The following is a 25,580-nucleotide window of genomic DNA, read 5'->3' on the forward strand; positions in this document are numbered from 1 at the left end:
TATAGTTTTTATTATGAGGAGATTAATTGAAAAAAGAGGCATATCAGTATTGGGCTGACATCAGGTGAAAATGCTGGATTGAAAAATACGCCATATAGATATTGAGTCAGCAGATATCAGCAGTTAACAGCATGATATTTCATATTTCTTCTTTAAACTATTTATAATAAAGACAATCTTTGGTCAGATCCTATTAAGTATCCAGCATCAACCCTTCTTACCCGGTCTGAACAGCTCTGTTATTAGGTTTGAGTGTTTGTTCCTTTAAATAATAATGAGCCACACCTCACCCTACTCCCCACCCAACCCCAGTCTAAATGCTTACACTTTACATCTATGATCGCATTCTCATTTGTCCTCATTTGCAGTATCTATCAGTCATTCTTTCTCTCTCTCTCTCTCTTTTAGCTGTTGTCTGCTGTACCTGCCTTTCTGAGGTTTCCTTCAACTCTAATCAATTTGTTTTCCTACCATTATCTTTGCTGTGCGCAGAATTTTTGGATGGCTGAGGAAGATTTTTCGAAGTGGTCTACTGCACTCACTTTGCAACCTAACAACTCTGACCTGCTAAATCTAAATGATCTGTTGAATGCTCTGGGTCTCTCTTAGGCAGCTTATCTTGTCTTATTTCACAGCTTGTGGGTTAGCAGCATCTCCAGATAACCAAAGTAAGTTTATTCTTATCTGTCCTCTTTAAAATCACATAAAAGCATTCATGTTCAAACTACCTGGACACTCGGCACACAGCTAACAATATGACATCACACAATGTGACTGTGAGGTGATATTTACTACAGGGCAGGATCAGATTCACCCCCACTCCCACCCCGATATCCAATGCACCATTTTCAGCTGATATCGCCAGAAAAACTCTCGTCCCTTTGCTAACTGATTTTTTTTTTCTGGAGCCAAATGTGGCATCACTCCAAATAACCCTTTCTGCATCTTTATTAGTAAGAGCATACAAAGTCAATTTCTCAGAAGGTTATATAAGGTAGATTAGAAAGTGTATGACAACAACAACACATAATTCCACAACGACCACTGGCTATGTGAAAGAGTTAAAGCTGTTAAAGCTGCCCAGGTGAGTTTCTGTCCGTCAGCAGCTCTTTATTGAACGCTTTAGGGTGAGACACCATCGCTTAGAACTCGAATATGAAAATGGTTTCTCATCCTGCCTTAAGTACAGCTTTTAAAAATACATGAGACTCGCCCAGTCTGAGCTCACTCACACTAGCGGCTTAATGAAATCCCTGCTGGGCAGCTTTAATGTCAAAGGAAAGCTCTTGAAACACCACAGTTAGACATTTCATGAGGCTGGGAGTACCCCGATTTTTTTCTCCTTCCATTCCAGTGTTTCCTGCAGGTCTGAAATCTCTCTAACATAGCTCTCTTGCTTCATGCGCAAGTGCCGTGCGTCCTGAGCAGCGGGCAGGAGGTGCGAGCAGAAGAAAAGAAGAAAAAGAGACAGACAAGAAAGACAAGAAAGTGACCAAGTACAGAGTTGGAACTATGAGCTACAGACAGTTGAGTGGTTTTATAAAGAAGAGCGTATGAGTGATTGCAAGGGTCACATTTAGTCACATTGAAATAATAAGTTCTATTAATTACACAGACTAAGAAGAGAAAGATAACGCTATGACTAGGCCTGTCGCAGTAATTACGTTATCGATTTATCGTACACTATCCGGACATGACCTCGTTCATTTTTGCTGACCTTAATATTTCCCATTGTGTTTTCCCATTGCCAACCGCTTTTCTGTTCTCTCGTGCTCTCTCTGCAGAGATGAGGACGAGTCAATGAGCAGACAGCGACACCTATTGTGTAGGAAAAATGTGCAGGGTGTGCAGTGACCAACACATCAATAATGACACCACCATGCACACAGAGCGAACTGCGACAGGTAGTGGTGTAACAGATTGCCCCCACAGTTCGGTGTGAAAAATGGATAAACTGCCAAAGCTTATTGATAATAATGTGGAATGCAGTTTTACTGCTGCTGTAGTCTTTCACACCATTAATTAAAGCCACACATTTGATAGCTTGACAAGACAAGACACACAGAAGCTGTCTTGTGACGTGTGTGTGGGTGTGTTATGTCTGTTGTGAAACAACAAGCCCCCCGGGAAGGCTTTGGGCCATCCTGTAAGCTGACCACGTGCACGGCTACAGAACGCAGAGTAAAGACTTCAAACCACTAATCTGATACACACAGAGTACATCACTCACTATAAAGAGTATCACAAGATGATTGGTCTATCTTTATATGACAATGGTAAATACAGTACATGGACACACTTTTAAATGACATCACTCTGATGTTTCAGTGGAGAGCAATGTTGGTCTCCCTTTTCTCCCCATTAAAGGGGTGTCATTGTGTTATTATGCTTTATATTATTATTTTATCAGTGGCGAAAAATGGTCTTAGAATGACAACATCATTCATCACAATTATATACATATATATATACATACAGTACATGCCAAAAGTTTGGACACACCTTCTCATTCAATGTGTTTTCTGTATTTTCATGACTATTTACATTGTAGATTCCCACTGAAGGCATCAAAACTATGAATGATCACATGTGGAGTTATGTACTTAACAAAAAAGGTGAAATAACTGAAAACATGTTTTATATTCTAGTTTCTTCAAAATAGCCACCCTTTGCACACTGATTACTGCTTTGCACACTGCATTTTCTCAATGAGCTTCAAAAGGTAGTCACCTGAAATGGTTTTCAGGTGTGCCTTATCAGGGTTAATTAGTGGAATTTCTTGCAATGGGGTTGGGACCATAAGTTGTGCTGTGCAGAAGTCAGGTTACTACACAGCCGACAGCCCTATTGGACGACTGTTAAAAATCATATTATGGCAAGAACCAGCTAATTAAAGAAAAACGAGTCGCCATCATTACTTTAAGAAATGAAGGTCAGTCAGTCGGAAAATTGCAAAAACTTGTGTCCCCAAGTGGAGTCACAAAAACCATCAAGCGCTACATTTTAAATATCGCTAAAATAAAGTTACTGTGACAGGCCTAGCTATGACCTTCTATATTTCCTTTTTTAACCTACATTTGTAACCTACATAAACTGCAGAATTTACATAATACTTTTACAGTAGTTACACATAATTTCACAGATTGCAGAACAGTAAAGGGAACAGTACACATGGAAGAAGCCTGCTCAGGATGCCACAGGGCCAGCGGTGGCTTGTCAAAAGGAAGAAATACTTACTGTTAGTAACTCTTCGCTCTGTTTTAATGTCTCCTTCATCTCATTGAACTGGAACTGCAGGATGCTGTGAGCATGTCGCTCTCGTTCATACTCCTAACAGGGGCAAAACATATTCAGACTTGACTGTTAATGTGCTGCCAGAGTGTCAAAGGAATTTGTCATGGATATAAGTGATTACTGATGCCACTGCCCAGTATGGCTTTAATTCAGTATGTTTTGAGTCAATAGGTTTTCTGTTTGTTTATTAGATCCAGGGGTGGGTTTTAAAATGATTGTTCATGGTAACTATGCTACAGATGAGGCAGTAGACTTTAATTTAGTAGTATTCAACAGCAGAGTACCACACTTTCAGACTCTCACAGACCATCAGAGACTCGTTTGGCTCTGTACACTATATTTTATACTTCATGGCCGAATGTCACAAAGAAAAGAACAGTAAGAAAGCACATACACATCAGACAAAGAGTTCCAGTCTCGTACTCTAAGGAAAAATTGGTCTGTCCCAAGCTAATCTAAGAGTGCGGGGTAGATAGACCTTTCTTCTTTAATTAGCAATGGACCTCTTTTGAGTTTCAGTGAGCTATTCATTATGGTGAAGTAGGCATATGTATTTAAAGGAAAATCCATATTCAGTATTTATTTAGTCCAGTGCTTCCCAATTCTTGCCCTGGGGACTGTTCTACAGATTTATGTGTAGAAGACAGATGGTCTCTGATGTTTGGGACAGGGAAACTCACCATGCAAAAAAACCCCCAAAAAAACAATGTAATTATTTTGGGATGTACTGGTGTGTACATGTAGAGAGCCATTTCTTCCTCACCCTGGTTTTCTCCTCACTCTCCCTGCGTGTCTCATACAGCAACTCCTCCAGCTCCATCAGTGTATCTCGCAGTGTATCCACCTGGTACATCAGGTTAGACTTCTCATTGTCCAGCTGAGCATTGGACACCATGGCCTTCCGGTACTTCTCCTCAACCTCGGCCAGAGAGTCCTGGAAGATTACAATATGAAGATATTTGTCCTTATTGGTCTTTAGATGGACACGTAAACACAGACACACACACTAAACCCTTTTTCTATTCTTTCCATTTATAAAGCAATGATTTGCTTCTGGTCTCCCTCTAGAGTCAGGAAGTGTAATTTGTGCTTTGCACCACCCCTATGGGACATGCTGTACACATGCATTTATGGACAAGCTGAGATATACAAAACCGTCACATGAAAGAAGCATGTGGACTGTAGAATAATATTACAGGATTTTAATTTTACACATATATAACTGGTTATGCAGTGTTAAGTAGTTTTTGAAAGCGTTCTCCTGCCCACTTCACCAGTTACATGTGCAGTGCAGTGCAGTGCATTAAAATTGTGCAGTGTGTGAATTTTGTCTTTAAAAGCCCTTGCATATTAGATAATACCCATGTTTTAAATCAAAATGTACAGAACAGTCTAAGCTTTCTCTGTAACGAGACCCCACATGACCTAGAACATTGTGTGAAGAGATAATGTGACCCTACCCCTGTAAAATTCTGATTTTAGAAATATAATAATATTAATATTAATATACTTAATATTTCCTGTGAAAACATATCTTTACTCATGTGAAAAAACTGTTTTGGTGCTTGTAGTGGGTTTACCCACCCGAGTCTTATCTTCACACACGTAGTGGTATCAATAAAATAGGGTATAAAGAGCGAGAGGCAGAAGACAAGTTTCTGAGTGTCCACTGTATAGTTTCACACAAACCCATAGACGGACGCACAAATCAACCAAAGTACAGGTTAGTGGCAGATGACGGACACACAAAACCAGTTAGTCAAGGCGAGAGGCAGAGACGAGTATGTTGATTTGTCTTCACAGCCTCATAACCAGATGTGAGTCACTTACTATCTGGATGCAATAGAAAGGGTGGGCTCTACAGATTCAGGAAATGTTTGAACCGTATTGCTGTGCCATACTATCATAAAGATATTAATAGAAACATTGAAAAATGTACAGGCACATTCATAAACTCCAGAGGGTTAACAAATAGTTTGTCATTTTGGGAATTAAATGTCATGACTAAACAAGAAGAGAAATAGACACACTCAAGTACAGACACACAATCACAATATAACATAATATCATTTTGAAAAACAGGCGTGAACTTCACAACCAGTGGACCCAAAGTAAATGCTCCAAATTACATGGAATAAACATATGTTAAGTTAGCAATGGTTTTCTTCTCCTGTATCATTACCTTTATTTCTCGTATGGAAGCTTCTGTGTCAGCAGAGATTGAGGTATCGCAGCTGCCTCTCCGAGACAATCCCCCACCCAGTGAGGCTAGAGTGGCAGCAGAGAGTGTGGAAGCTGTCCTGGAACCCTGATAAAAAGACCAGTCAGTCAATCAGTACAGAGAGCTATTTAACCCCTTAACACTCCAAGGCTTATTACAAACTAATGCGTATTATCCAGTGAGCACAGGGACTTCTATACAACTGTTGATGCTATTCTTTACATGTAATAGAATTTTGTATTAACACTTTCAGCCTGCCATAGGCTGTTTAAGGTGTTAAACAAACTGTAAACCTCATATTTACAGAACAAAACGATACAAAAGAGAATAAAATAGGATACAATAAAATAAAATAGGCTAATGTATGAAAACACAGCATTTCCAGATGTAAACGCTCTATGCACTTTTTAAATACTTTAAAAAGACCACTGACCTTTTCCAGGAAATCTGACCGCTCTTCCACCTAAACAGAAAATCAGAGTGTAAAGCAACAGACTTTAATAAGAGCAGGTTAAAAGATATAAGCAATTTCCTCATGCAAAGATCCCATACACTTTAAATAGCCATACACATCACAACCTCATGGGGGAGCCGAGCCACACTCAGGGCTCAGTTTTTGCTGCACTGCACTGCAGTTAAGTCAGATCTGACCTTTAAAAAGTATCCAGTTTACCCTCTAGAGGGTGCACGGTTGCCATAAACAGCAACTTCTTTGACAGCTTTGCTCATTTTTAGCCCAGGATATACAGAACACGCAAGTCAGGGTACAGGGCTGTGAGTACAGAAGCTAATCAACTGGCATGGATATTTCTTAATGCTACTGTGGATGAATGACATACATTAAAGCAAGTACACAGTTCTCCCCTTAACTCAAATATAGCTATTCAGCCAAGACGGGTTTAAAGTCTAATTTCATTATAATATAATATTCATTATATATAAGTAATGAGGCTAGTGTATTGGAGTGTAAGAAATTTAAACCTGGGTATGTCTAGAACCTTTTAAAAATGCTTCTAAACAGAACCAACAATGAAATAACCCATTTTCAGTACTATACAGAACCTTTGTGCTTGGAGTATAAGGAATAGGTTTCTAATACTAGTCAGCTACATGAGCCTCAAAGCTTCAGTGCAATACAAAAAAAAGGAAAAGCTAACTTTGGATAATCCATCATGTCTTGATGAGGTTGATCAACTACACTTGGGAAAGGGGAATAAGCGTTAAACTGGTACACTGCTTTTGTCTCAAGTTCCCTCGACTTGAGAGTGACCAGATACTGGAGCTCACCACTGGGCTTGCACGGGCCGAGCTGGCCCTGGACGAGGCCCTGGAACTGGAGCCCAGAAAGCCGCTGTAGTCCGAGGGCTGAACAGAACATGCAGGCAAGAGAAACAGATAGAAGGACAGAAAAAGCAAGACGTTAGCAGAAAGGAAGGAAGGTTCAACAGATTTACAGAGAAGAGAAGAATGTGGAAAACGTACCAGTACTATATTTATATATATAGGTTAATTACACCAGTGAACACCAAAAAATATGTACATACAATCGATTCATGCTATGGACAAAAGCTGTCATAAACTGTATCTGCTGGGCCACCATCAACACAACCACCACATCACAGTTTACAAAAAAAAAAAGAACAGACATCTGTCGAAAGTGGCTCGCTATTGGAGACATGCCTCAGAAATTCAGAAAGGAACTATGCAACATCTGCACTGTCCCGCATTGTACGGAAACTCTTCTCAGAGAGAGAAAGAGAGTGAAACAGGCTTACTACTGAAAATGTGTCTGCATCAAACTCTCCAGAAACACAGGGAATACTGAAAGGAACAGTTTGGTTGAAAAAATGTAATCATTGCAGTCAAGATCAGTCAAGATATGTTGGGTGTCTAGTGTTTGCTTCTGTATTATTGCACTGGGTTTATAAAGCTAATGTAGCTAACAAGTGCTGGCATATACCAGCGTATATGCCGTCAGTTAGCATCAGTTAGCATCAATCAAACTCAATGTCGTTTCAGGACAGTCTGTTCACTCAGTGGTCATCTTGTCGATGTCCCTGGGCATTTATTTCCAATCATGCAAGACAAGGTTGTCATTATTTTGAATGGAGAGATCTATGGACCAAATAAGGCTTTGCTGCCTAATTAGCAACTTATTTCAACAATGACCAGTGGGCCGATCAGTGATTTAGGGGTCCAGATATTAAGACAGCAGTCACACATAGTGACTGAGATTGTGCTAAGCGAATGCCAATGTTGTCTGCAATCGTCACAAACAGTCAGCCACTTATTCAGGGCTAAAACAGTGTAGAGTGACTCTGGCATAAGACCATTAATATGGCGAAATATGGGATAATATGAAAATCGGCCAATACTGATAGCCAATAAATTTTTCCAGATTCAAATTTCTTGCACTTCAAACCATTGTTAAGTGTCTTCAAACAGGCCTGTTAACATGGAGAACCTGCAGAATATACCATAAAGATGATAAATTCTGATGCACTCTGAGGCTGTTCTACACCTTCCATGCAAAATTAAGGCATGACCAGAAATCTCCTTTACAGACCCCAGACTGAATATAATTAGAGCCCATTCCAAAAACATAATTTTTAGTTTGTGCTCTATTGGTTCCACACCAGCACGAAGTGCTTGGACCCCCAAGATTGCAACTTGCAATGCTCATTTATAGTCCCGTTACGTGCAAAAATGAACATGTTTCAAATCGTTGTAACTTAGCTGTTTCCCATAAACTTTTATACCTCCTTTACATTGTCAAAGATGTTAAGCAATACACTAAGCGATCCACTTGCAGGTAGTTCAGCATCAAAGTCTCTGACAACAACAAATGGAGGAGGTGTAAAAGTTGTGTAAACGGTATAAGCTATGAGTTTCTTTTCTGAAAGATTTTCTTCTTCATCGTGTTCATGTTTCACTTAAACTATTTGCTTACACTGCCCCCACGAGTGGAACTGCTCCGTTTTGTGCGTACCCAGAAGCTTTCCAAGAGCAAGCACAAATAGAGAAGAAATGAACGCAGCGTATAGACACAAGGCTCCGTTCATATCCATATTTAACGTTGAGCATATTCAAGCCTTACAAGCATCCTTTACTTGTTACATTAGCCTTGTAGCTCCAGTGCTAAATATGCTAAATTCAGACACCAAACATGACTTAGCTTAACAAACACATCTGGAACAGTGGAAACAGTGGAATAGTGAAATTGGGAAAAAGTATGTAAATCTCTCTTTCTTTTTTTTTGGCCAAACTATTCCTTTAAAACAAGGGCCACCAATCTTATCAATAAAGGGCTGGTATGGCTGGAGGTTTTCATTCCAAACAAACGACAGCACACCTGATTCTCATTCTTATTCTTCAAAACTTGCTTAGTTATATGAGGCATGTTCCTCCATGACAACTTGCAGCCAATTAGCCCTGTGCAGATAGGACTGGTGACCCTTGTGTCAAACAAGGCAAGACAAACAACATAAACAACCAAGTAAAGCCAATCAAGAAGAACCAGATGCGGTCTGAGAGTGGCTCCATGCAGGGAAATGCCACAGGAGGTTGCTAGTGCTAGTGCTAGTTAGACTCATGCTCCTGAGGAGAGGATTTATAAGGGCCTTACACCGCGGGCGCTGGAGCCACTGAACCGCCTAGCACCAGAGTACACATTCTCTTCATATACAGAGCCCTGTGGACAGAATACAACCAATCGCTGTTCTCTTACAGCTTCATCTCAAGGTCCCTCACCCCCCACCTCTTCTATATATTATATATTTAAAAGTACACAGTCATGGTTTGAAGTTTACATACACTCATCATGGATATGAAGGTCATGGCAATATTGGGCTTCCAATGATTTAGAATGATTTGAACTGTGACAACATACATCTTTAATAGAACATTTAAATTTAAGGGTGGTTCTAAAATCAACACAGAATCAAAATAGACACCAGCGTTCATTATTAATTTAGTGGTACTGAAAGTCTTTAAAATGTCTTTTATCTTGCCAAGGCCAAGATCTCTTAACATCCTGTAAGTGATCATGATTGACTACAGCTGGTAGCTTCTCTGTGCTCACATATAAAGGGTGCTGGCTGCATTGGCCAACACACAGTACAAAGCTAAGTGCAGATCTGAGAATTATGATCGTAGATTCCACAAGTCTGGAATGTATTTTGGAGTCATTTCTAAACAACTGCACATTCCAAAATTACCAGTTTAAAGAACTATATCATAGATTTATGGAAGAAGACAAACTGTCATCCTCAGGTAAAAGGAAACTGGTTTAGATGGTCAGGAACAACTCAAGAACCTCCAAAGCACAGACCTGCCATGAAATGGAAGCTGCTAAATACACCAGTGTCACTGTCTACAGTCAAGTCTGTTTTTACATCGCCATGGACTGAGAAGCTGCCATTCAAGAAAGATGCTCCAAAATAGACACCTTCACGCAAAAAAAGCCCTCTGTAGGAAAGTTTTATGGTCAGCTGAGACATTCAACCTCATAAGTACTGTACTAACGGTTAGGCATGGTGGTGGGTCTGTTTTCCTGCCAGAGGAACTGGTACATTGCACAAAGAGGACGGGATAATTAGGGAGGCAACTGCCTTTTCAGACCCCACGCTTAAAATAAATAGAAGCCATTCTAAAAACGCAGCTCATTGTGGTAGAACTGCTGTTCTACACCTTCTATGCAAATACAAGTCAAAAAAATATTATTTTCAGACCCCACACTTAATATAATTAGAGCCCATTCCAGCACAAAGTGCTTGATCCCCGATGATTGCCACTCGCAATGTCATTTGAAATCTATGAATTTCCCCCACTGCATGAACGTTTTATGGTCGGCAGAGACCCCAAAAATACTGTACCAACTGTTAAGCATGGTGGTGGTTGCATCAAGCCCTGGGGCTGTTTTGCTGCCAGTGGAACTGGTACATTGCACAAAGTGGATGGAATGATGAAGGAGGCAAACTACCCTAGAGTTCTTATGTATATCCTCAAGCCATGAGCTAGACATCTGAACACAACCTGGACACAACTGAGTGTTTCAACAGACAGTGACCCCAAAGACACGCCAAAAGTGGCTGTGGAATGGGTAAAGCAGGCTAACATTAAGTTTTTATCATGGCTGTTCCAAGGTTCTGACCTTAATCTTATTGAAAATATGTGGACTGTGCTTATAAGTCAGGATTTTGCCAAGAAACCAACAACAATAACTGAACTCTGCCAAGCGGAGTGGTCAAATATCCAACATGAATTCTCTGTACTACCAAGAGCGTTTGCTCAGGGTACAATTTACTAAGGGACATATGTATGCATTTTTGACCTGTATGTATAGCTTTGATACTGTGTTGATGAAACTACTGATTTTAGAAATTACAATTTGTGCACAAAATGCTTGATTGTTTTCTATTAGGATGTATGTTGTACGCTCATTCTTACTCAGAAAAGAACAATTCCACGTTGCAGTCTCCCAAAAGTGTTAAGATCAGATCAACAACCCCATGAATGAACTTTACAGTACATCTTTCATTCATCTTATTACTTTTGGAAAACCCATGCCTGTAATGGTTATGGTGTGAACTACCTTACTCCGACAGACAAATACAAAAGGATTTTGGCTACACTGCATTGTCTACACAACTCAACATGCAGTATTTAGACAAGCTGTTTCTTCTGGTGAAATGACAATAATGGGAACTAGTCCAGCGACAAATGAGCCAGCCACATTTAAAACGCTGCACCCTACTGATTGACAAACAGTGGGCAGTGTACTGGGTGCCAGACACATGTCTGGACACATGCAAATACAGACACCCCAAAACAGAAAAGCAAAGACGTTGCAAACAGCACGCATGCAGATAACGCCGCCTAGGTCATGGGGACACTGTTAGGAGTGTAAGTAACAAACCCTGTGACTTCTCGAGCGGGGTGCATCGCTAAAAAGCGCAGAGGGCTATGGACAGAGAAAGAGGGAGGGACACACACGTACACACTCAGTTGCAGTTCACTGGGTATATGTAGGCCTTGTACCTACACTCACTGGTCATTTTGTCAGGCGATTTTGTAAGCTACCAATGCTAACATAGTCTTACCAACACAGTTGGCAACATTATATTACGAAGACTATTGTTTTATATTATTTTCTCTGACTGTTTTCATTGGTTAACGCTGGTTATTATGTGTTTTTCTATGCAGACACTGTATGTGGCTCATTTCGGGCAGTGTCATAGATCAAAGGTGCCTTCGATTCAGGGTCTATCGACACTAGCTTTGGAAATCCTGAGTGAATAGTACACTTCTTCAGTGTTATCGCACTAAGGGGATAGTATGGGGTTAGATGGAGGAGGCTCATCCTTAGCACATCAGTGATATGAACATGGTAGTGACATGTTAGGGTGTGTAGTGTTACTATGAATATACCAGGTGACACTGCTTGGTCCAAAAGAGTCCACCAACCAACCAACCTATCCAGCCACCAGTGGACCCAAGGTCAAGAACTGACCTCTGATGAAGGGCTACATAAACTGCATGGAAAAACAATGCACCAACATACAAGGTGCACCAACAAGCTAGGTGTTTCTAAAATATAAAGTGGCCAGAATGAACGAGAGAGCAATACAATTACGACAAGCGCTGAGGGCAGAAAGGAAGGATAGAAAGGCAGAAGAAAGGAAGAAAGTGGAAGGCAGTTAATAACAGATACACTGTGTGTGTGTGTGTGTGGTAAAGAATTATTTAGGGCAGTGAGAGAGACAGACCCGGCCATTTTGAAGTCTGGATGAAGGCAGGCTGCCGGTGCTGCTGCACAGGTCCGAGTAGTTTCCCTACGGCGAGCAAAGAGGGACAACATAAGGTGGTGTGAAAATGTGAGGTGAAAATGGCAGAAAAAAGGGGGCCGCCATGTTTCGCAAATGTCACGCAAAGACGCAACTGTGTATAATGGTCCTGTGAGAGAGGCAACAAGCATGAGTGTGGGTTATTGTGGTAGAGACAGCGGTGGCTTTGCAGAAATTCTGTGAAACACACACACACACACACACACACATAGGCTGTAATACATATGTCCTACATATGTGTGCATGGGTACTCGTTTAGCTATTTGAGGAGCCAGTACTGTTTGGGTATTGATGTAATCACTGTAGGACAGAGAAAAGGTACAGGGCACTATGGCTGTGACCAAAATGTTTCCCTATGTACGCTTCTAGGACAGCACTGAGGACATCTGCCATTTTTCTCTGAGTGTCGTAAAGTGACATTCGAGCGTGACTTTGAGGACACTGCAATCTCTCTTGAAGCTATAGCTCACTACAGCAACTGAGTGTGGACTAAATCACACTGGAAGTAACAGACAGTGGAATGAAACGGAACCAAAAAGATTTGCTAGTCTAAGCAAGTGATAGTTACAAGCCACTGGATGCTGTGAACTTCAGATATTTCCCATGTAGTTCATTAACAGTAGGCTTGATCATAGATTATTCCATGAACAGCACAAAGCTCTGCTGACTGTAATTTAGAGTTCAGTTTGTGTGTGCATTGAGCTTTGAGAATCTTTCTAATTAATTGTTGTGTGGATTATATTCAGTTACAGGAGTGTTACTGATTGCTTCGAGTTTTAAGTACGGCTCGGCTCGACCCGCCATCCCTCAAAACCCGTGGAAGACAAGCGCCCAGGCTTTTTTCTGTCCTGGAACCGAAGTGGTGGAACGAACTTCCCCTGGGTGTCCGAACGGCCGAGTCGCTCACTGTCTTCAAACACAGACTGAAGACCCACCTCTTCCGAGAATACTTGGACAAATAGTAGAGTACTATGGTCACCTTATTGACTTGTGCTTAGTAATGTCTAAAGCTTAGAGGTATATTATGAATTATTGGTCTATTCTAACTAGCTAAGGTTTTTTTGGGTAAATAGCAAAGCACCTTTGTAAGTCGCTCTGGATAAGAGCGTCTGCTAAATGCCTTAAATGTAAATGTAAATGTACTGAGGTCATGAAGTTGGATGATCACCACCCCACCTCATCCTCAGCTCCCCAACTCATCCCAAGAGTACTGGATGGAGCATCACCATTACAGAGAACACACTTCTAAATAGTTAATGCTCAATTAATGTTTACTTTTTTAATTTGTCATAAGAGGTGAAATAACAATAACACTACTAAAGCCATTATACTGGATGCACTATTTTCCATCAACAGCCTGATACTGTCATTGTTCTGTATATTTAGATATGTAATTACCTAAGAAGGCTAAAACGCTGTAGAAAACACATCAACAGTAGTATACTTTGCACATCATTAACGCTTCATCATTACTCTGTTTAAGAATGAGCTGGTGTGCTCACTTAGACGGAACACCCAATATGAAAAAGTCCTGCATGTCTGTTATGTAGTAGAAATTATAAGATTCTATACACTGGTCCATTTAAGAAAAAAGAATCACAATGGCCCATGTGAATGTGCATGTAGCTCCATCTTGAACTTTCTTATCTTTTGCCTAATTCTGGGTCTGTTCAGGTTCAGGTGGGTGTTATGTTGTATTTGTTTTACCAGAAATCGAGTTGTGTAGAGTAATACTCATCTAGATTATGCCATTACCCTAAAAAGCCAGGGTGTGAACTGCTGCAGTAAGACCAGCTCCTCCACTCTGACACATTAACGTTGATTGGATTGCCATGTGTTGTATTCAGCTCTCAGCGGGGGCCAGCCTTAGAAACCAATCCGGTTTTGTGTTTACCATCAAATGACAAGCCAGCCAATACAATTCTGATTTTGATTGACTGGATGTAACTGGACCAGATTGTTTTTTGTCAAATATAAAAAGTACATGAATTTGCATTATTTCACATTATAGAATCATTCTTTTAGTTAGGGTGTCTGTTTAGTGAGGGTTTAAAGTAGGCCTAAGTTGTAGGACCGTGGCAGTGTATATGTGTGAGGGTAAAAATACTTCTATGAAAACCATGCAGATACAGCATGTTAATGTATATTAATACATAAATATTTACTTATTTAACAAATGAATAGCCTATGTGACCAAATCATTTCCTTTCCGTTCAGCAAACAACCTAGGTATTGAGGGACTTAAAAACCCCAACAATTATTATTATTATTATTTTAACAACCATATAGTGACTCAAATGTTTTTAAGACGTTGATCAACACACATTAAACCAGATGTATCCAAACTCTCAATTGGAACTGTATACTTGTTAAAACCAAAGTAACAAACACGGTTTAATTTAAAGGGATAAGAAGCTTGGAAATAGTCATAAAAAAGGAATTATGACTTTTGTTGGAAATCACACAGACATCATAAGTGGACCTCAAGGTTGCTGTAGCATTGTGAATAACAGCACCGCTTTCCCCATTCCAGACTAGGGCTCCTATCCATCTCAGCTAAAGTGATGTTTGCTAATTAACACATTAATAAGCTACATGCCTTACATTTATATATTCCTCAACAATAACTGATATAGGTCCAAAAACAAATGTTTATATATATGTATATAAGATGCTTAAATTAGTGATCACTTAATTATACTGAAAACTACATTTTGTAGTAGGAGTGGTAGAACACATTTACATAGAGGCAGACATACTCACCCTTAGACTTCCTCGACTTCCGACAGACATTCGCTCCTCATCATCTGATATCTGAGAGAGAGAGAGAGAGAGAGAGAGAGATACATGTATTAGTAATAGTATGTTAGAAAACTGAATATGCACTGCTATGGATGTCTATGGAACTATGATCTAAAGGAGTTTAACATGGACCCTACAGAAGAAAACAGTTAAAGGCCAAATGAACCACTAAAGTAATGTTGACAGAGAAGTAGTTGGGAAAAGGTTGTAAAAGGAGAAAACAAATAAATAAAAGGAGAAAGAGTTAGAAGATCTTCAGTGTACTGCTACACAAAGCTAATCTGTTTCCTGAATTCCACTGATTCTTTAAAAAAATCTGCATTATTCAGTGGCCATTCTGAGTGGTTTGATATGAGATATGCTGCTGAAAAGAAACTTCTTATCTGTTTTTTATTTCTGGACAGGGCCGAGGTGGGTGTGAAGCCTACCCGAAATCAATGGGTTCAGGGCAGGAACACTCCATGGACAGGGTGCCAGTCAATGTATTTATTTTGCTAAATAAATGGAATTTCCAGTATTTCATATACTCTGCTTTTAATCCTACTGTGGCACTGGTAGGATTTAAATTGCTTGTTGTTGGGAGAAGAAGATTAAGATGAAATAAGAGGCTATTGGCTAGAAACAGAAGCAGTTAGATGATCAATAGCTGGGGCCAGGCTGGTGGGGGTTAGATGAACAAAAGCAAAGGACAGCAAAGTGAGAGAATACAGACCGAGGCGTGTCTCCGTGAGTGGCGAGAGTACCGCTCACTGTCCTCCTGGATAGCAGCAGTAGAAAAAAGACGGAACAGGGCAGTAAAGTTTAGGTCAGAGAGCCGAAGAGCGAAAGCATATTTAGTCTTAAAACCGAAAACACCACAGCACACAAAGAGCATACAGCAGCACCACTGAGCATGCACTGAGCCATTCCATTATCATATCACTGCCTGTTATATCACAGTTTAGAGCATGTTTAGGTCTGAGAGACGGCTTAAGTGAAGCCGGAGAGTCTGGCAAGCTATAATGGCTATAAGCTGTGGGTCACGCCACAGCTCTATAATCCCCCTGTATGTTATAAGCATCTCTGCTAAAGCCCACATGTCAGATGGCCTTCAAGCCCCCCACCTGCTTTACAAAGACCAGGGGAATGGAAATCAGTCTAGGCTAGGGCTGCACAATATGGACAAAATACTCTACTGGGCTTATATTGGTACATACTGTGATATGCCACTCTTTTGCAACTGTGATTGGTTAAAGGGACACCATGAGAATTGTTCTCACTGTTGTACACACGTCTACTTATATCCTACAGTAGCTCTACAATACTCTCTAGAGTTTAAAGACCAGAACACCCCCTTTCTGATGATCTTGAAGGTGGGAGGAGGTTTTGAGAAACTGAATGTAGTTGTAAAGAATACAGTCAACTGTGTTCTTTAGAAATAACTTCAGATGGAGGACAACAAGCTACAAGCTTATGTTAGCAAGGTACATGGTCTCTAGATACCTTACCTCATTTTACCCACACTAATGCTAGCATTGTTGGTATTTAGTGGCCTAAAACTCAGCTACTAGGCTAGCGGTCAGGACTGTGTGATCACCAAGGACTATAGTTCTATAGTTCTATAACGTATTTGCATAATGTATGTTGGCAGCTGTTATGAGACACTTAAAAAACAATGTAAAATTAAGAGTTCTGTCAAACTTATGAGGTTGAGGGTTGCATGACCATTGCGATTAAATGCTCATTAATAGGCCAAAATGTCCCTTATTATCATGCATGTTTCGGAAGATGTCCACAGGGCTGTAGAGCTATCCCATTCTGCCTTTCATCTAGGCCATAAGGGGGTACTGTGGACTTTTCGGGGGCTTCTGCACTTTGCAGCATGTGGTCACAGTGACACCAGACATTTGCAGTTCGCATCTCCTTGTGAAAGGGTGCGTGACAGGGCCAGGACTGGGACTGGGCCAAAAAGCCACCAAGAACTTCTTTTTTTTTTTTTTGTGCTGTTAGCACACTAATGTTAGCTAATTTGTAAACAGTAAAAACTAATAATAATATAAAAAACACATACATTAATTATATCTGATAACTGAGTGAGTACAGTGCTGCCCATTTGTGAGATGAGCTTAGCTTGGAGATCACTTAGCAATTAGCAGGCTGGCTAATGCAGCTACAATAGACAGTAAAACACAGTTTTGCTTAACCAAGAAGCTAACCATATTTGTTGTGATGACCACGAGCACTTTATTGATTGTCAAAGAACAAAAAGGGCAATGCCTATGTGACTGGACTTTGGAGATTTGGTCGGAGCAACTGTGATTTGCATATTCCAGCCAAAAGGCCAAAATCTAGATGCAAATTAAAAATGCATATTCTGTGCAGCCCTAATCCAGGGCCGTTTCTTCAACACTAAACACACAAGAACGGACACAGCATCAGCAAATCACTAAACTAAATTCACTGTAATAATGCAGGGTAGGCTGATATTAATAAAACCTACTGCAGAGTTCACTTTACAGAGAGCATTCATGACCTAATATATCTGCTAAAGCTTTCTCCATCTACTGGCACAGATTCTAATCATCACATTGCACCACACATTGCATGCAGCTTTGTGGTTTTACATGTCATACCATCCACTGCTCAATATGGCCCCATTTGCTGTCCAGCCCATAATATTTCTGAGGGGGTGCAGAGGAAGAGAACGAATGGAAGAAGGAGAAAGATAAGAAGACAGAAGAAACTCATTGAGGGGACGAAGAGTTACAGTACAGACATAAATAAGTAGCGTCCTTAGTGGCATAAATTATTATTAACATTTATTTGACCTTTCAGATGTTTAGATCTGATGGATAATCCAAGGAATATTTTTGCAATAATTCATAATCCAAGACAATATTTGATAATGTACAGCCACATTTAAAAGGTATGTCAATTTTACAATCTATAGATCTTGCTGAAAATAAGTGACCAAAACCTCTATGGGAAATGATTCATTATTTTTTTTATGTAATGCTAATCCAGATACAGTTGTGGTCAGAGATTTACATACACTCGTCATGGACATTAGTGTTGTAGCAATATTGGGCTTTTAGTGATTTTCTTTACTGAACTGTTTTTCAGAAATCAATACAGGGTCCAAAATATACACCATCAGCCATTAGCATTAGCACCACTGACAACTGAAGGAAAAACATTGATTATCTTAATTTGCAGTGGCATCTGTCAAGGGGGGGGGTGTATCAGGCAGTAAGTGAACAGTCAGTACAGTCAGTAGGTGATGTGTTAGAAGCAGGCATAAGATATTAAGTAGGTGGCAATAATGTTATGTACATACAGCACATCTAATATTTGGTTAAAAGGGTCTTTTAGCAAGCTACACTCTGAACGGATGCATTTGATAGTCACCAACAAGCTTGTGGCAGAAATGAGGTTGTGTATTTGACCACTCTTCTTGATAGACTTAATCCTGGCATGCATATGTCCACATGTCCACATATGTTAGACAGTGTTTAGTTTCAACTATTTTGCTGATGTTTTGAAGTTATGCTAAAAGATAGTTCTCCTTCTTCATTATTCCATCCATGTTGTACAATGTATCAGATCAACTGGCAGCAAAACACCCCCAAAACATGATGCTACATGCACTAGGCTTAAAAGCTGTTACAGTGTTCTTGAGGTTGAATTCCTCACCTTTACTCCTTAATCTTTTATCTTATATATTTTGGACATTGTAGCAAAACAGTGCAATATTTGTTTTATCTGACCAGAAAACGTGTTCTTTGTCCATGTTGTCAGCTTGAAGGTGTAAATTTTGGAATTTTGTTCTTGGATGGTTGTAAGATCTTCTTAACTGAGGGACACAATTTGGGTCTCCAAACTCCCCAATTATGTGAGCACAGAGATGCTACCAGCTGTAGTCAATCATGAGCACTAACAGGAAGTTAAGAGGCCTTGACTTTGGCAGGTAAAAGACACTGAATTAATGCTTAATCTAGGTAGACATTTGCACATATTTGACCCAGTACATTTAATGTTGTCCATAATTTAACCACCACAAATACCAATACTGCCAGTCATTGTGTGCTACCATTTATAAGTGTATGTAAACTTCTGACCACAACTGTATATTCACCTAATTTATGATATTACAGAGAAATACATTATTTTTGTTGAGGATATGAAAGATAGTAAAACAAATAAAATCTAGGTATTTAAGCGCAGCAGGTCATCATTTTTTAAACATTCTGCTCATTCAGAGTAGTAAGAAATATTGTACATCATCAAATATCAGTTTAAAACAACTCAATCAATTTTCTGCTAATAACAATAATTCCAGTGTGACCATGCATCTCTAATATGTATATGATCTACATTGGCAATGGGCGAAGAACAGGAGAGGAGAGACAGACAGGAAAAGAAACAGGAGTTTGTGGGATACGGCTTACCTTCTGAGCCTGATATATCTAAAAGAGCAGCAGGAAGACCGGGATGGAGAAGCAGAAAGGAGTCATGGATAATGTAAGAGAAGATGACATGCAGTTGTATTAGCACATGGGACAAGATGATAGTGTAAAGCAGGGTTAATTAGTGGGAAATAACAGTATACCCCTAAGAAAAATGTAGGCAATAGAATTATTTGTTCCTGTTATACAACCACCTTGATTCTTGTACATACTCATTCAAAACCTGTCTAAATCTATGAAAAGCTTAGCTAAGCTCTCAACAACAGTGAAAAAGCCCAGCCATTATGTAACCCAGTATGTAGGCATAACTACGCACTTTGGGCCAAATTTAAATCCTAAGCTTTGTTCACGTACTTTCTACCAAACTAGGTCAGGTTTCGAAACTGCAGACCAGGTGCTAAATGCTACATCTAGGCAAATGCTACATACTAACGAGCCCACATCTTTTCTTTACAGTTTACAGACTTACAGGATTACACTGTCTGTCTCGAGTCATTTCTAACTTACCTTCCAAATAAGATGAGGCGCCGCACACATAGCCTACTGTTACATTTAGTTCAGCTTTCTTCAACAGCCTAGAACTCCGGAAAAGTTACCCTGCCCCGCATTCGCAAGCACCCTGTGCAGAGTCCGTCTCTTCTGAAATACTAACTCGAGTTCACGCTTACTTCTCCCAAGTGGTTCGACCCACTAATCCACTTTGGGGCCTTTAACAGGGCTTTAACTCTTATAAGACTGTACCTGAATCAGTTGAGATGTAATCTGTAATCCTGGGGCTTTTAGTGGGAGCACAGCAGGTTCACACATGTATAGCTATTCCTTGTTGTACATTTAAAACTACATAGAGCAGTGGTCTCCCACCCTCCTACTGAAAAGCTCCAACACAAATCTAACACACCCCATTCAGCCAGTCATGGATGTCTGAATGCAGTAGTTATTTGCATTATTGGGGGTGAATTAGGCTTGGATCAAAGTCTAAAGGGTTAAAACACACTGGTGGGCCTTTAATTTGAGACGACAAGTTGGTATCCATGGGTATCAATATCAGGCTCACCTTAATTGTTTAATTTTAAAAAATGATCTTAGTTTAATTGAAAAAGTGTAGCTTCAGTATTGGTACTGGCCGATATTCAAGATCTCAGTGTTAGTGTATCGGCAAAATCTCTGAACCTCATTATTCTGACCAACATTGACATTTTCTGAGCAGTTGAACATTAAACATAAAAACATTCATAGAAACTCTTCTGGAACATCCTAACACATTAATCTTGACTGAATTAAGAGCGGAATCACATATTAATAACTGTTACAATCCTAGATCCTATACCGTCTCAGAGAGTAAGCAATAGAAGTGGGCTCACCTCTTTCTGCTGCCTCTCCAGCTCCTTCATGCGAATCTCCCGAGCTTCAGCCCGAGCTGCCCGTTTGGCTGCCAGTCTCGCCTCCGCCTGGCGAAGAAGTACAAAGAAAAACATGAGAAATCTCTCAAAAAGTCATCAAAACAGACTGAATACAGAGTAAACTCTACATTAGGTCATTGTGTTTGTTCCTTAGGTAGCAGCACCAAATAGATGTTTACCATTGTAGATGAGAGAGACACGGCTGAATAAGTCTACTCCGTAGCTAGTGTGGTCTGAATTGGCAGTGGCAGCTCGAAGGTAACCAGTGATCTTCCTTTGAGAAGTTGCTTTTTATACTATAATCTAATCAGACTCTTCACAGGTATGCAGTGATTAAACGTGCCATTAGCTTAACCTCATCATGGAGCCCATTGTTTCGTATCAAAGCCAGTTTGGTAGTAGTTCAAACTGGTGTTGCCTATTACAATCTGGAAATCTCTGTAAAACTGATACTTGTATTTTTGTATTTGTGTGTTTTTGCATTTTTCACTTTTTGACATAATGTGAATCTGGCAGTTGTTCTTTACACTGTCTCAAAACTTCACGAATAATGCACCAATATAAACCCTACTGAACGATAAGATCTTTTTACATGGACCCCCACAGAAGGTTATTTTTCTCCCCCTGTGAAGTTGGCATTCTGGTGATTGTTTTGGAGGTTTCTGCAAAATAATAATAATAATGATGATGATGATGATGATGATGATAATAATAATAATAATAATAATAATAATATAGGTTACCTATTTCTAAATAAAATGTATGCTAGGTGATATGACAGTTCATTTGGTATACCTCCTAAAATTCATCCTTCATTGTTTCTTTTGAGGAGCGAAATTTAGGACTACATAATTGAGGCACATCACAAACAGCTTAAACATTTAGCATTGTGTTGCTAGTGACAGCAGGCTAGCACACAAACGCTCTCTGTCTCTTCACACAATCACTTACTTGCGGGTTGCCAACCACTTTCTGAACACGCTCCAATAATGTTGAGGAAACTAAAGGCTTTAACCATGTTTTCTTTCTAAAGTTCAGTTAATAAACGGAGTATTGCAGAATGCAGTATTGACAGATTTATCTATCTATTTATTATTAAAAATATTTGATATACACTTTTGTTGTGTGCATTATGTGTATTAATAGTAAAGTAAGCCACTGTTAACCTATAAAAACAGGCCTACTGTTTCTGATAGGATTATATTTAAAAAGAAGGCAATTCAGTCAGTTTTCAATTTTAATGGCAAAAATAAATAATGCATGAAAAAATGAAAATACTGTGATATACTGTGAAACCACTAAAATCTTAAAATATACAGTAAAACATATTTTTGGCCATACCACCTAACCCTATTTTATTATTATTATTATTACTATTGATTAGAATTAAATACATACATATAGACGTAGTAAAAGTAATTCGTTGGAAGACATTTGTATTAAAATAACATCATGCATTAAAATAATAATAAAAAACATCCTAAAACTGTTGAATGTAATCCTAACCACAGCTTTTTGCTGTTAAAATGGTAAAAATTACATATTTCACATGTTTGTGTAGCTTATTGACATTTACAGTTACTCCTTTAATTCCTGCTCTGCACTTGCAAAGGCACCAACACAAGAAAGAATGGCACACACTCACAAATACACACAAAGGAAGGAACAGCTCAGTCACTGCTTCCATCCTGTCATTTCCTTTGAACATGTGAAGCACAGCCCAGTTCCACAGACACTAAAATCCACCCTTTTTCGACACTCCTAAACTGTTCAGTCACAAATAAACTACTAACACCGGGACCACAGTGAAGTTCATACACTGTTAATGTTTCAAGTCAAGTGTCAAGTCAAGTCAAGTGGGTTTTATTGTCATTTCAACTACATACAGAGTACACAGTGAAACGAAACAACGTTCCTCCAGGACCATGGTGCATAGACATAGACAGTGCATACAAGACACAAGTGCAACACAATACAAGTGCGGACAGACAACACAACACAGTACAGACAGAGAATAATAAATAATTGGCGGTAGTGTGCAAATTATGCAGTGTGTAATAAATATTGAGTCCAGTGAGGTAGTAAGGTTATTAGTGCAAATGCTTTGTGCAAAAATGCTTCCCATTTTATCTGGGGTAAATGGTTGGAGAGAGAGAGAGAGAGAGAGAGAGAGAGAGAGAGAGAGTGTGTGCATGTAACAGAAAGGACAGCACTTTACAATAAAAAGCTTATACTGTCATCTCAAGTGCCAAATTCAGTGTCAGAATAGTGACCCAACTGTGGTCAACTACTATCCTTGAGGAAGATCTGAATGTGCTCCCAGCTCACATTGTTTTGCAATGTCTCCAGCTCTGAAGTCAGAAAAACCTATTCAATCTGTCAGCAGGGGGCAGTGTTTTCTATCGGTTTTCTCACTGGGCAAAGGTATGAATGACCAAGCAATTCTGGACAAACTGGACAAAAACAAGGACCTTTGGCCTCAGCAACTATGCATTTAGCTTTCAAGCAAGCAACAGCCTCCCACCCGGTGCTAAAAGTACCCTCCATAAAGTGTTTACTGTGGTGCTCCTAGGTGGTTGCAATGGTGTAATTAAGTGGTTACTACAGAGTTGCTTACAGCGGTTGCTAAGCAGTTGCTATGGTGACCAGGGTGGTTGCTAAGGTGTCCCAAGTAGGTCACTATGACATTCCAGGTGGTTTCAATTGCTTATTGATAAAGGTACCAGTACAAGTGTGGTTACCAAGCTCACCTCTTTACTATTTCCTCTTAATGATGCTGATGTTCCAGTTGGTTTTGGTTAGCCTAACATTTAGCCTTTCTCACAAACATGCATACAAAAGGCAAGCAAACATTTTGGTACCCTTGGTAAATAGTTAAGCGAGGATAAACCTGCAAGAGTCTAGGCACCCCAAGAGATTTGAGCTCTCAGATACCATTTATCAAGGTTTTAGGCCTTAATTGGGTGGCTTGTTCACAATAATTGTTAGGAAAGGACAGTCGACGCAAAGTTTTATAAATTCTATTGACTCCTCAAACCCTGTCCCAACATTTAGCAACCACAGGATCCTCTAAGTAGAGGACAAAGCATTTTCAGGTAGCTGTTTCTATGTCATCATAGTTTGGCTAGACAGGCAAATCAATATCCCTGTTTGATTGCAAAACACTGTCGAGGGAAGACTGGATTCAATGAAATATTAGCAAATTCAAAAATACACCGTCAGAACAGAAGTTGAAAATGTAAAGAAGATGGCTTCTATAGTAGGATAATGATCCGAAGCAAAGCTAAAGGGTTTTGCCTTGGTCCTCACAGTCCTTCAACCTAAACGTCATCAAAAAAATGATCTGTGGATAGGCAGCAGTGCATGCAAGATGGCTCAAGAGTCTTACAGAACTAGAAGCTGTATAAAAGGAAGATTTTGATAGCTGCAGAAGGAGGTGCTACTAAGTATTGATCATGCAAAACGTATATATAAAAACTACATACATGTAGACTGATTCTAAGACCTCTGGTGAGGCTAACGAGCTTGCACAGTGAAGCACACACAAGCTGTTTGAAAGCCACTCTGGCTCTTTTGTCTCGATCAGTCACAACTCATTCCGGAGAGGGCCAGAGACGGGCCTGTGGCCTAGATTCTGGCAGGGAGGCTCACGTCCACTGACCAGCCTGTCAACAGCGTGGCAGCCGAGGGAGCGTTCATTTACAATCGCACAGCACAGGCAGTTTCTCATGCAGCAGGAGCTTTGTGCTCGTCTGAGGCCAAAAAAGAAAAGAGAGGAAAAAAATAACTACAGAAGCAGGAAAGCAGCCTATAAATCATAACACAAAAAGCATGTGAACACCAGCACTGCCTATTTATGGCTTAAAGGCACAATCCTTTATTTTTACACGGAAACCCTGCCTGTTTCGACTTTTTCGGCTCACAGAACTCATGCAGAACTCTGCTGATGCAGAGAGGCAAAAGTAGATCTTATAAACAGTTAACAATAACATGTGGAAAGGTCAGCCCTACTCACCATGATTTGCTTTACACCTACAGACATAAATCTGTGGTCACAAGAAACACCTGCACTTGCAGTTGCCTTGTGGAATTAGCGTGTCTGAAGCTGGACTGGAGGCCCGGTCACCCAAAAAGTCCATTTTGATGCTCAGAGCCTGCTAACATTAGCTAACTTGCCAACCGTGAACTGACGTTATCTACTCACCACAGTGAAGTACTCCACCTGGAGTTTTAGTATAAAACTAAACACCAATCAACCATAACATTATCACCACTGACAGGTGAAGTGAAAGCGTAAGAATCTGATCCACTTTAATTAAAGGGCCAAATTGTAATACCTAGACAACTTGATCAGAACATCTCCAAAACAACAGGCAGGTCTTGTGGTCCAAGAAGGAAAAAAACGATGAACCAGCGACAGGGTTATGGGTACCTAAAGCTGATTGATGCTCATAGAAGTCCCACCTCACAACTTACAGGACTTATCCAGGATCTCCTGCCAACATATTGGTGTCAGATACCACAGGACATCTTCAGAGGTCTTGTGGAGTCTGATCCGTTGAGGCGGCACAAG

The 25,580-nt window shown here is 39.9% G+C and overlaps 1 protein-coding gene across 15 annotated transcripts in view; it reads right to left on the minus strand.

Moving 5' to 3' along the window:
* Window positions 1-25,580, minus strand: part of lrrfip1b (leucine rich repeat (in FLII) interacting protein 1b) — a 54,009-nt gene that overhangs the window by 12,693 nt on the left and 15,736 nt on the right. For 2 of the 15 annotated variants that reach the window (XM_072683752.1, XM_072683745.1), the window contains exons 2-14: window positions 20,969-21,055; window positions 19,590-19,607; window positions 17,775-17,822; window positions 15,875-15,919; window positions 15,124-15,174; window positions 12,283-12,348; window positions 11,433-11,477; window positions 6,803-6,880; window positions 5,949-5,978; window positions 5,477-5,602; window positions 4,058-4,228; window positions 3,238-3,330; window positions 1,328-1,420 (exon numbers count right to left, since the gene is read on the minus strand). In XM_072683752.1, the coding sequence (XP_072539853.1) occupies window positions 1,328-1,420; window positions 3,238-3,330; window positions 4,058-4,228; window positions 5,477-5,602; window positions 5,949-5,978; window positions 6,803-6,880; window positions 11,433-11,477; window positions 12,283-12,348; window positions 15,124-15,174; window positions 15,875-15,919; window positions 17,775-17,822; window positions 19,590-19,607; window positions 20,969-21,055 (951 nt within the window). The remainder of the gene's footprint in view (window positions 1-1,327; window positions 1,421-3,237; window positions 3,331-4,057; window positions 4,229-5,476; window positions 5,603-5,948; window positions 5,979-6,802; window positions 6,881-11,432; window positions 11,478-12,282; window positions 12,349-15,123; window positions 15,175-15,874; window positions 15,920-17,774; window positions 17,823-19,589; window positions 19,608-20,968; window positions 21,056-25,580) is intronic. The other 13 variants (XM_072683755.1, XM_072683753.1, XM_072683761.1 and 10 more) reach the window with 11 other exon arrangements.

Source organism: Salminus brasiliensis, chromosome 7 (assembly GCF_030463535.1).
Source record: "Salminus brasiliensis chromosome 7, fSalBra1.hap2, whole genome shotgun sequence".
Classification (NCBI taxonomy): domain Eukaryota; kingdom Metazoa; phylum Chordata; class Actinopteri; order Characiformes; family Bryconidae; genus Salminus; species Salminus brasiliensis.